The following is a 12423-nucleotide window of genomic DNA, read 5'->3' on the forward strand; positions in this document are numbered from 1 at the left end:
TAGCAGGAAAATTTGAATAGAATGCTGCCTAAGAGTAAAACAAACAACCGACCAAGCAAAAAATGATGGAATTTAAAAATTTGCTTTTTTTCCTTAAAAGGATGATATATTCCACATTTTTTCTGCTATCTGTAACATACTTTAACTGGTACTCAAAAAAAAAAAAAGACAGCATAAAAGATTGCATATTGCAAACTGGGACACATTTAATTTTTTAAATACAGCTGAAAGCTGTTTCTTCATACTTGTTTCTATGTGAATCAGATTTTAAAAATAACATAATTCCCTAAGTTCTATGGAATTAAACCAAAACAAATCTTGGTTAAAAACTGTTGCTGGCATAATTATAAGTTATTTTCTTAAAAAATCCTGGTATGGGAATCATGTAGACCTTTTCTCCCAATACATCATGCTATATAAACATGCCAACATTTCTATGAATCTAGTATTTTACTGGCTCTTCAAATATATGAATACCAGTCATTTTCCTTTTACCACATGCACGATAATCCTTTTACACAATGTTGTCCTATATGGGCTCCATTGTATGGGCTCTGCAAAATTTATAGTTGGGCAACTAACTGCCTGAACTGACAAACATTAGCAGAATGATAAGAAATTCACATTGCAGTATTATTCTGAAAGTGCATTTTGTTGCATATAAGTTCAGTTTTCAGCTCTTTATGCCATAGTGATCTTCTATGAAAAGCATAGTAACATCATAAATATTTATAGTTGGAGAAGAAGCATAAGTTACCACTCCAGATTATAAATATAACCCAAACTATATCTTGATCTGTATGCCACTTAGAAAAGAAAAGGCAGACCACGCAGTTTGAAATTGATTTCAGCTTGTGGCCTGACTTCTTTTCCATCCGTCCCATTATCTCTGTTAAATTATGTGATCCTCTAAACACCACAAAATACTATAATCACATTTTTTTTCTTTTATCCAAAATGTTTAGTTTACAGTTCAGTTACCCAGTTTTCATTTCCAAAAGATTCCCACCATTATAATTCTTGTCAAATCTATCATATTGTACAATATTAACTTTATGGTTAATATCTTTTCAACCAAGCTAGATTTCTGATAATGGTAAACAACCTCTGGCTTACTGACATCAGTGAGAAAATACCCATTTATCTTAATGAAATTAATTGCTTTTGCAATTTCTCAATGGAACAAAAGAGTATAATCATCTCAGGAAAAAGTTTACTTAAAAAAAAATCTGCAGCATGAATTATAATTCTTTTAGAAATCACCAATTGCAACTTTTCATCCTAAGTTCCTCTTATTACTATTTTCTTTTCATTAACTCACATTACTTGGGCACAACTCACAATACAATCAACAAGCATAACAGTGATAGAAATAAGATACTTATTTTTGGTAAATATCTTACTTTCTTTAAACCTCCTGGGTAAATACTTCTGAAATGGGATGCCAAATTATTCTTTGGATCCCTGCAGGCTGCATTTTTATATTAATATGAATTTAAACATCTTACCCTCATTTTATATTAATATATTAAAATAATATCAAATGAACTATTGAATACTTAACTATTAAAATTCTTTCTTGTATAGAAGTTACTGCATATACACTGTCAATTAAGTTCACATTGAATATTGTCATAATGTGAGTGCTGTCCACACTGACTTTTTCAAGGCTATCTTTATCTTTAAAACAAATCATTGGGCTGTAACTTCTGCTTTTTATTTTTATTTTTGCATATTTCTCACCCTAATAAATAGATACTGTAAATTGTAAAGCCTTTTGTTAACAAAAGTACTCTGGTGTCTTAATACTCCGATTTAATGAATTACCCTTTAGAAGAATAATTTTACAGGCAGCCGGGAAATTCAGTTTTAATATGCTACTATATAAGAATAATTACAAACTAAGTTGCTGCTCCAGATGAATGTAGCAATTTGAATGTAGGAATTTGCTGTTAATTATTTCTGTGTCTATTGTTGACCAAGAAAAATATTTCTAATATTCTAGTTTACAAATACTCAAAATTCATTATCACTTAGTAACAGCATGGTTGTTTTTACAGAAATGTTATAGGGTAATCACCTTAGCATTAAATATCACATTATCAAACAGATAATTTGTGCTTCGATGCATACCTTTGTAAGAACCTTAAAAATTTGCTTTGATCTCCCCCCCCACCAAGTCTACAATAATTAGCAAAAAGACTATAGTAGCAAATACACATAAAGGTTTTTTTTCCTTGTAAACAGAACACCAGTAGAATTTCTGCAAATGCAGTTCTTTTAAGCCATCAATAGTAGTGTTGGCATGTCCATTTGCCCATTAGAAGTTTTTGTTTATCTTCTTCACCTCTACTTTTAACTGTACTTAGCAAGAAAAGTGGGGAAAAAACCATTTCTCATTTACATTTCAGAGGTAATGTGCAGCTTATTATCAATTTTCCTTGCTATTTTCTTTTTTATGTTCTTTTTTCAAATATACTCCGTGGATTTGAATTTTTTTCTTGTAGCTAACAGAAATGTTTCACTTTGTTCCCCCCAAAAATGCTACTTCCATCAAACTGGCATGACATCAGAAACAGTTTCTTCCGTTTGCTGAAAGTTTGTATCTGTCTGTGATACTGGAACCACGACAGTATCTTTAATTTCAGTGTTCTGAATGGTGGAAGAATTTTTTTCTTCTAGTTTTTTGGCAGTATCTGGACAGTTCTGAACAAATATTACTCGGTTATAAGCCTTCAGCCTTCGCCATAACTGAATGTAGACTTTACATTGCACATACATGAAGACAAGGCCTCCAGTGAATCCAATGGCTACCACAACCAATTTTGTCCAGAATGGCCATTCTAGGACTCCTTTCCACGAGAGAAAGAAAGAGAGAGAGAGAGAGAGAGAGAGATTAATGTTAATTTGATCACTGTTTCTATTGATTTCTCTTAATATTTACAATCAACTATATTTTTTTTGCTGGGTGGTTTAGAAGCACAAGGGACGCGGTGGCTCAGCGGGTTAGGATGCTGAGCTTGTCGATCAGAAGGTCGGCAGTTTGGCGGGTCGAATCCCGAGTGCCGTGAGCGCCTGTTACTCGTCCCAGCTTCTGCCCACCTAGCAGTTCGAAAGCATGTAAAAATGCAAGTAGAAAAATAGGGACCACTACGGTGGGAAGGTAACAGCGTTCCATGCGCCTTTGGTGTCTAGTCATGCCGGCCACATGACCACGGAGACGTCCTCAGACAAGTGCTGGCTCTTCGGCTTTGAAACGGAGATGAGCACCGGCCCCTAGAGTTGGAAATGACTAGCACGCATGTGCGGGGGAACTTTTACCTTTACCTTTTAGAAGCACACGTCCTACTATTTTCGTAAAAAGACAAAAATTATCTATTACAGGTAGACCTCAATGACCTCATTCAGGACATGAATTTTCATTGCTAAGAGAAGTGGTAGTTAGGTGAAAGTTCTTGTGACTGCGTTGTTTAACAATAGCAGTTCTGGTAATCCCAGCTGCGGTTGTTAGGCAAGGACCTTGTGCTTCTCTTGAGCACACTCATCTCCACTTCAGTTCCTCTGTCCTTCCCCATCTCTGACTTTTTGTTGCCCTGAACTCTTCCTCTACCACCTACTTCTGCCATCCAGCACCATCTAACTTTCACCCCAGTTAACCTTCACCATCTTCCTCCCATTTCTAGGTGTGTCTAGCTGAGGCAGCAACTGGCCCTTTTCAAGGCTGCATGAGGCCTCCACGATGCCGAGCCAGATCTCACAAAGGGTCAAAAGCAGTCTTGGCGTAGACACCTCCTGTCACCAGTGGGAAGAAGATGATTAAGGCAGCTTGGGTTGGCAGAGGCAGGCAGCAGCAGAATGCAGGGCAGACAAAATAATAGAGATGTGGGGAAGATAGGTGGATGAGGGGTGAATCAAAGCATACCTTGCTGTCATAAATGCAGACAAGACTGCCAATTTCCCAAATTTTGATCATGTGAATAAAGGGGGTACTGCAATGGCTGTAACTTTGAGGAGCTGCCATAACTATCATTCAGCACAGTCATAACTTCTAACTCGATGAATGATGGTTATCGTGAGAACTATAGTGGTTATGTAGTTAGCAATCATTTGTACAATTAGGTTTCTGCAGTACAGTTTATTTAAACATGGAAAGGCTTTGCTGTTTGAAGCAGAAGAGATTAAAAGATTTAATATTTTTATTTATTTATTTATTTATTTATTTATTTATTTATTTATTTATTTATTTATTTATTTATTTATTTATTTATTTATTTATTTATTTATGGGACTTATATCCCGCCCTATCTCCCGAGGGACTCAGGGCGGCTAACAACAACAAAAATTAAAGGTCTCTGTACAGTAAATTAAAATTTAAAATTGAAATAAATTAAAGATTAGAGTTAAAATTGTAAACATAATTAAAATCCCTGTCAGTCCAGGTCAGCCAGGTGGAAAAGGAGTGCTTTGAGGCCGCGGCGAAAGGACCGGAGATCTTGGGCCATCCGAAGCTCAGGGGGGAGCTGGTTCCACAGAGCTGGCGCTCCCACAGAGAAGGCTCTTCACCTGGGGGTCGCAAGCTGACATTGTCTAGCTGACGGTACCCTGAGGAGGCCTTCTCTGTGTGAGCATACTGGGCGATGGGAATTCGTTCCCGGCAGCAGATGGTCCTGCAAGTATCCCGGGCCTAAGCCATGTAGGGCTTTAAAGGTAAGTACCAGCACCTTAAATCTCACCCGGAGGGCAACCGGTAGCCAATGCAGCTCACGCAGGAGGGGTGTAATATGGGAGTATCGGGGTGCTCCCATCACTACCCATGCAGAATAAAGAAAATGTGAATCCTGACTATATTGCTGTATGCTTCCATCATGTTGCTTGTGGGTGAGCTATGGGCACCTGTACGTTGCTTTGCAAAATAATCTCCGAGTCAGTGATCCTAGTTCCCACGAAATAACTTGAACACACTTGGGGCAAAGCTAGGCTTTGGTTGTTCCTGTGGCTAAATAGTGAGGTGAAACTATTTCTTAATGGCAAGAGTTGTTGTTGCTATCAAGAAATATTCCATATTGCAACCAACTTCTTCCCAAGATTGCTGCTGAACAGTAAGAAGCTTTCTCTCTGCTGTTTCTCTGGTAATGCTGCTGCCTGGATTTGAATGGGAATACTCAAGAATGACCCAGGACAACTTTGGATCCATTTGAGAAGGGGAGTCTTGAAGATTCCACTTTTTGGAATCTTTTTGAATTTATTATTTCACTTTGTTTTTTGCTCTTAAAAGTTGAATGATTTATTTCAATCCCTTGCTGGATTCTGTTTTTTTTTTGTATGTGTGTGTGTGTTTTCTTTCCCTTTATGATCTTCTGAATAACCTTTGTTTTCCACACGAGGAAGCATGTATGTTTCCAAAATGTGAAGTGCTTTCATTCGATTGACATTAATATTGGAATCTCACCACAGGATTTTTGTACTTTTTGAATTTATAAAATGTTTGGAGTTTATCTCTTTTGAATTTGTCTTTTAACCTTGAATCGAAATATACAGAAAATATATTTCTTGTTTCCTTCTGCTTATGTGTTCTTTGTTCCCTGATCAAATTAAACAGAATACCAGTTTATAGGCAAGAAATCTAAGAAAAGACTGTTGGGAAATATACAGTTTTAATTGAAAGTTTTTTAAAAAAAAGTTTGATGAGATGATAATGGCCATGGAAAATATGCAGAGGCATGTAATCTTGGATAAAGATCTACAAAAGGACTCTGATCTGAAAGGTGCAGACCAAAGAGATCTCTCCACAGCTGGGGAACTAACTGAATTGATCCCATTTGTTTCTTTGAAGTTCAAGCCTGCATATCCTTACAGTATTAGGAGTCTTTATGGAGAAGTGACAAATTCTTTTTTCTACTCAGACAGGGAGATTGGAGAATGAAATTATTACACCTAACTGCAAACCAGTTCTTTTTGGACTAGACCCACTATGGAGACTAAATCTATTATATTCAATTAAACAACACTTGATAAGAAATAGCAATAAGAAATAAACATGGATATTTGAGCCAAGATGAATTACTTTGAACTTTTGGGACAATTTGGGATAAATAAAATACTGTGTAAACTTTCTACAAGTGGATTACAATAACAATTTGTTAACAGAGTTTTGAAACCTTGATCTTGTCTTTTTTGTTATAATTAATACTTTGTCATTAATATAGTATATAAAAGACAGGTCAATAATTTGCAAATGGATGTACTAGTTTAAATTTTTGGTGTGGGAGGACTGTTTCACAAGCAGTGGGAAACAATATTGTAGCAGTGTATTAAATAGTATTCAATTAAGGGGGATAACTTTTATATTTGTTGATTTTTTTATTTTCTTTTTGATGTACTTTTTAAATATCTTGACATGTGTTTTTTTGTATTTTTTATTTTTTGGAGTTTTGTATTTTAACTTTCTCTTGAATAAAATAAACAAAATGAAAAGAAATATTCCATACTGCATAGATGCAACTAAAAGTGTTAATCAAATTTATGCTTTCTCTATGGCACTGGAAAATGATAAGAGAATGAGAGCCTTGACTGGCCAAAGTCAAAATGGGGGAAATCAGTATCTGTGGACCTATCAGAAAAGAGCCACTGCATATGAAAAATTATAATTTGTAATGTAAGAGGTGTAAATAGTAAACAAAATGAATTAAAAAATGAAAAAGAAAAGTTTCACAGAGACCAAATATATCCAAGGGAAAATGATAAATAATATGTTATGGACAAAAGGCCTAAAATGAATTGAATTGGCATCCAGGTATTTGTTTCAGGCATATTAAAGAAGCAATTAGTGGCTATAATACTCCTAATAATAATAATAATAATAATAAATATAATAATAATAATAATAAATATAATAATAATAATAATAAATATAATAATAATAATAATAATATGATAATAATAATAATAATAATAATAATAATAATAATAATAATAATAATAATAATAATAATAATAATAATAATAATAATAATAATAATAATAATAATAGAGTTGGAGGGTACCTTGGAGGTCTTCTAGTCCAACCCCCTGCTCAGGCAGGAAACCCTATACCATTTCAGACAATTGGTTGTCTAGTCTCTTCTTATAAACTTCCAGTGTTGGAGCATTCACAACTTTTGGAGGCAGGTTGTTCCTCTGATTAATTGTTCTAACTGTCAGGAAATTTCTTAATGGTATGTAATATACTATTTTTGTTAGGTTACATAAACATGATGGGAGAATAGAGAGACCCAGAAATGAATGAGAATTATATTGGTTTAGTGAAAAATCTGCTTAGAAAAATGTGTTATTTTGAATACATGGTTTAAGAAAAAATCTACTATCTATCTATCTATCTATCTATCTATCTATCTATCTATCTATCTATCTATCTATCTATCTATCTATCTATCTATCCATCCATCCAGAGAGAAATGAATATAAACCTAAAAGCATCATGTCTGATTGCTTTTGATGAAATAATTAAGAGAACTGGTTAAGAATATGAGAGAGAGAAGAGCTGCTGATAATGTGGAAGAATGATAAGTCTGCAGAAATGGATTGTCACTGGATAACTGTTCAAATGTGGTCTGCTTAATGAGTGTCTGTAAGATTTGCTTAATGCTTGTGACAACTGCCTAAGCACATGATACGCTTAGTCTGGTTCAAGATTGAAAAGTGTGAGTCAAGGTTGTGTGATGTTCCGCTACTTTTTATGGATTAATTTACATGGAATGCTTGCAATGAATGTGTCTGTACCTCATATTCCTAAGATGCCATGTTGCAGGCTGTGAACCTGAACAATTTACAATGAATGTTATATTGCATGATACAAAACGGAATAAGATCTGGCTATCAATGCATGAAAGATCAAGGAAATCTAAGCTGACAGGAAAAATTGGATGAACGATTGTACATTCTACTTCACATACATTCTACTTCTAGGTTTTTTAAAATCATTTATGCACCTTGTGGAATGCTTACTAAAGATGAGAAATTTTAATCAGGTGCTGGTAGTAAGTAGTATGTGGTCTGTTACAGTGAAATGATTTGCATACTCTTATGCCTACTTTGTTATAAGGAAATGAGAGTTGGAGAATCTTCAAGTTGGCTGTAGCAGGAATGGATGACTTAAGTGTTGTAATAAAAAATCATCAAGAATGAATGTAGACTGAATACCAAGTGATTGGTGCAAAAGAAATGGTTTGAGGGGATTTGATTGTTGTATAGAATGAGAGCTGACTGAGTTTCAAAACAAATAAATGAAGGATGAATGAATGGAAGCAAAAGGGAAAAAACTTCATCTTATAAGGTCAACTGAAAATGTACATGTTTCTACTTTTGAAGCAGTTAAAAGAATAAATAACATTATTTCTAGTGGTGGTAGAAAGTCAGTATTGGTTCAATTTAATACCTATAAATTATTTTGAACTTTTAATAGACTTTTAGAATCAAAAGATGTTTCCAGACAATAAGCAAGAATATTATTTTGAGATCAGATTTGCATATATATATATATAGTTTGAATTGTCATTGTTATTCTATCACTGAAGGTTTTTTTCTGACATTTTCAAAAATGCCACACACCATCTATTTGGCACATGGATCATTAAAGGAGAAAATATTGCACTTTTTAAAGTGAAGATCCTATACTTGGTTTTTTATTAGTGAAAAATATAAAAATAAGAACACAATGGAAACCAATAGGAAAACAGAAATGTATTTCAGAATAATTTAAACCATTTAAAACTCCAGTGATATAGAGGAACATACTGATCTATTTCTTCTAGTTTTGTTCCTTCATCATTGTTTATTTTATTGTTCTATTATTTTACTTCTATTTACACTCCCTTTCTTCCCTTTTATTATTGTAAGCCGCCTACAGTAGCCCCATGGCAAGATAAAGGTAAAGGTAAAGGTTCCCCCACACATGCGTGCTACTTGTTGCCAACTCTAGGACAAGCCGAAGAGCCAGCGCTTGTCCAAGGACGTCTCCGTGGTCATGTGGCCGGCATGACTAGATGTCAAAGGCGCACAGAACGCTGTTACCTTCCCACCGTAGTGGTCCCTATTTTTCTACTTGCATTTTTACGTGCTTTCAAACTACTAGGTTGGCAGAAGCTGGGACGAGTACCAGGCGCTCACTCTGTTACGCGGCACTCGGGATTCGACCCGCCAAACTGCCGACCTTCTGATCGACAAGCTCAGTGTCCTAATCCACTGAGCCACCACGTCCCTTTTATGGCAAGATAGGAGGTAAATAAATCCAACAAATAAATAAACAAATATGTACACTTGAACTTAGTAGCTGAATTCGTACAATCTATTTAAGATCATTATATTGACCATTTTGTGGCTTTGCACAATACACTAAATGACCAAATAAGATATGTTCACAAAAATATTTTAATCTACAGAAAACAAATTGATAGAAGCAAGGTGATCAAATTAAGTCGTATACCTGTCACTGATTAGATATCTATATACAGGATTGTTTTATTTAATGAAAGAAATAATGGCAGGCACATATACTATGTATCCTAAGCTGTCCTTAGAATGCTTTCTATAGAAGCTATGTTTTCCTGTGGCAAGTACCGTGTTTAGAGGAACAATAACATTTGATTCTGCAAACAGCTGCACTATGCAACACGCTGTACAGAACGCACCGAATCTTTCTGGATTCAGTGTTTGCATGAAATACACAGGATAACATTTATTTGCATTGCATGATTCTGCTACCATAGTTGTGGTTGGAAACTATCTAGGATAATTGCTTTATTAGTGCTATTTTGATTTCTCTTGCATCTTTCCATCCTTGATCTCAGCTGATGGCAGAAATTGTCCAACTTTGTTTGGGTGTGGAAATGAAGTAAGTTTAGGCCTGGTTAGCCCTTGGATAAGAAGCCACCAGGGAATTGTAGGTCTTGGGGAAGAAACAAGCCTGGAAGAAGTCAATGGCAAATTACTTCCAACTCTTGCCAAGAAAACTTTATGGACATGAAACGATCAGGAAATCAACCTGAAGGGAAACTTATAATCTTTTCTATTCACAGTGTTTGGGAGCTAATTTCCTAGGTTATATCATCCAGACAAAATCATAACCATTAACTGTTTTGAACTGCTTGTTTGGATATATAAGAGGTAGTGACTTGGCTTCGTGAATATGTAAGAGGCATTCTTAAAAATGTTGGATTCTGTGAAAGGAAGAGATGTGATAAGGAAATGTTTAAATTATGGTGCTCTGTCATCTCAAGAACTGATTATAATATAGAAAGGATATGCAAATAAAACCCACTCTTACGTTTTGAGTGTGTGCACTTAGTGAAATATACAGTATTTCTACTGATTCTGCAAGTAGCACTATGTGAAAGTAGAAAATGATCAGTATACTCACCATTGTCATTGCCTTGCTTAATTTCCTCAGCAGTCCGATCTATCAATACGTACAATGACCAAACTACACAGGTAATAGCAATAATGTGGAATGTGACAGAGCAAACTATTTTTCTTCTTTCACTTGTTGTCATCTGTAGTTTCTCCCACTGCAAATTGAAAAAAAAAGGATTTACAGGACTTCAAAGAAAGTAGCTCATATCATATATTTTTTCTGCAATGAGTAGCAAAGCAAATAACTTGGAAATCTATCACTCTTAGTACAGACTAAGACATAATACAAAATACATAATTCAGAATTTCTTTGATATATAATAATGCATTTGTAAAGTGTATTAGAGTATCATAATATTTCCTATAGTGGGAGTTAAAACAAAGAGGAAAAGATTTTCATGGACTTGTACATTCCTGCAGGTGAACATAGAAATTTCGCCTTTAGAACATGGCATCAGTTTGAACTGTTCAGAGCAATGCCTCTGATTTGGTGCCCTTGAGAGTTATTAAACTACAATGTTAATTATTCTTATTTACATTTTTACAATCCATATCATAAGCTATACTGCCTAAATAAAAAACAGCATAGCCATGGCTACATTTTCATGGAGGATTCCCTCGTCTGCCATTCTAGGCACATAAATCGTGATTTCTGCTGCAGTTTTTTCCTTGGTGATTTTTGGACTTCTAATTGAGAAGACCCTAGTAGCCTAAATTTGCTTTAGAATATTCCCAAATTTGTTTTAGAGAACAACTAATATGTGTAACAAATATTGCAAATTGATATTGGCAGGATAAATATCTACTCAAGAAAATATAATTAGATTATGTAAGCAGCATTGTATACAAATATCCCAAAGTGAAGTATTAATTTGCTCAAATCTAGATTTATATCATCAAACTTTCTGTTTCTCTTCTTCCTTTTCTTCTTGAGAAGCAAAGGTGGGTGGCAGAAAGACCACTTTTTAATTTCTGTCATGGCTATGAGCAATTAAGAATGCTATTTCATTTTTTTAAAAAGCACACTAGGGCCACTCATGTAATTAAAGCTTAATTTTGTCCTTAGGTTCACATAATAGGTATCTAGCTAATAATTGACAAAAATATTTAGATAGCTTTTTCTTCTATAAAACTAGAGTCCATTATCCTTAATTGTGTTTCCTTCTTTAATAAACTGCTTACAAAAAAACCCCTGCTGTTAAAAAGGTTCTAATTTGAAATATTAGTTTTGTATCTTATAAAAATAGTTCTGTGGTTGAGCATGGTGCCACACTGCCATCTGCCTGCAATGTGTGATACAGAATACCACATCTCAGGCAGTATTTAGCTTAACTTTGAAATAAATTCAGGTGGTAGGAATATCACAGAAATAAAAACACGTTGTAAATAAAAGTAGTTGTGTAGTTTTCTTTTTGCACAATATGGAATAGAATAGAATAGAGCAGGAAGGGACCTTGGAGGTCTTCTAGTCCAGCCCCCTGCTCAAGCAGGAGAACCTACAGTGAGGGACAAAATTATTTGACATGCCACTGTATTCTTCCAAGAAGTTTTCTTTTTTAAACTTTCTAATCTAATTTATAGTCCTACAATTTTACACAATAGATTAAAGCTTTTATGACTGTGTAGTTAAAAATTTTAATAGAAAAAAAATATTTTGACTACATAAACCGAGAACCTCTCTGCTATTCATTAAAGCAGCCATTTCGTTTTTCAGGTTTCCATTCTATCAGGCTTTATCAAAATCAGCGCTCAGATTACAGGGCTTGCAGGCAGAAATTCAAAGAAAACTGTTCATATGTTAATTCTTTTTATTAGATAAACTAGAAGCATAATTAAAGCAGAAAATCAGCTTATTCTGTAACATAATTAAAGTTATAAGATTTAGAATAACAGAATAACAGAGTTGGAAGGGACCTTGGGGGTCTTCTAGTCCAACCCTCTGCTTAAGCAAGAGACCCTATACCAATATCATGCCTGACAGGTAGCTGTCCAATCTCTTCTTAAAAGCCTCCACTG

The 12423-nt window shown here is 34.7% G+C and overlaps 1 protein-coding gene across 1 annotated transcript in view; it reads right to left on the reverse strand.

The window, feature by feature from the left end:
• Positions 1-1129: 1129 nt before the first annotated feature.
• Positions 1130-12423, reverse strand: part of MARCHF1 (membrane associated ring-CH-type finger 1) — a 52361-nt gene continuing 41067 nt past the window's right edge. The window contains exons 3-4 of the mRNA XM_081332682.1: positions 10415-10562; positions 1130-2852 (exon numbers count right to left, since the gene is read on the reverse strand). Coding sequence (XP_081188808.1) covers positions 2554-2852; positions 10415-10562 — 447 coding nt within the window. The 3' untranslated portion in view covers positions 1130-2553. The remainder of the gene's footprint in view (positions 2853-10414; positions 10563-12423) is intronic.

Source organism: Vipera berus (genome assembly GCF_964194415.1).
Source record: "Vipera berus genome assembly, chromosome: 7".
NCBI classification, from domain to species: domain Eukaryota; kingdom Metazoa; phylum Chordata; class Lepidosauria; order Squamata; family Viperidae; genus Vipera; species Vipera berus.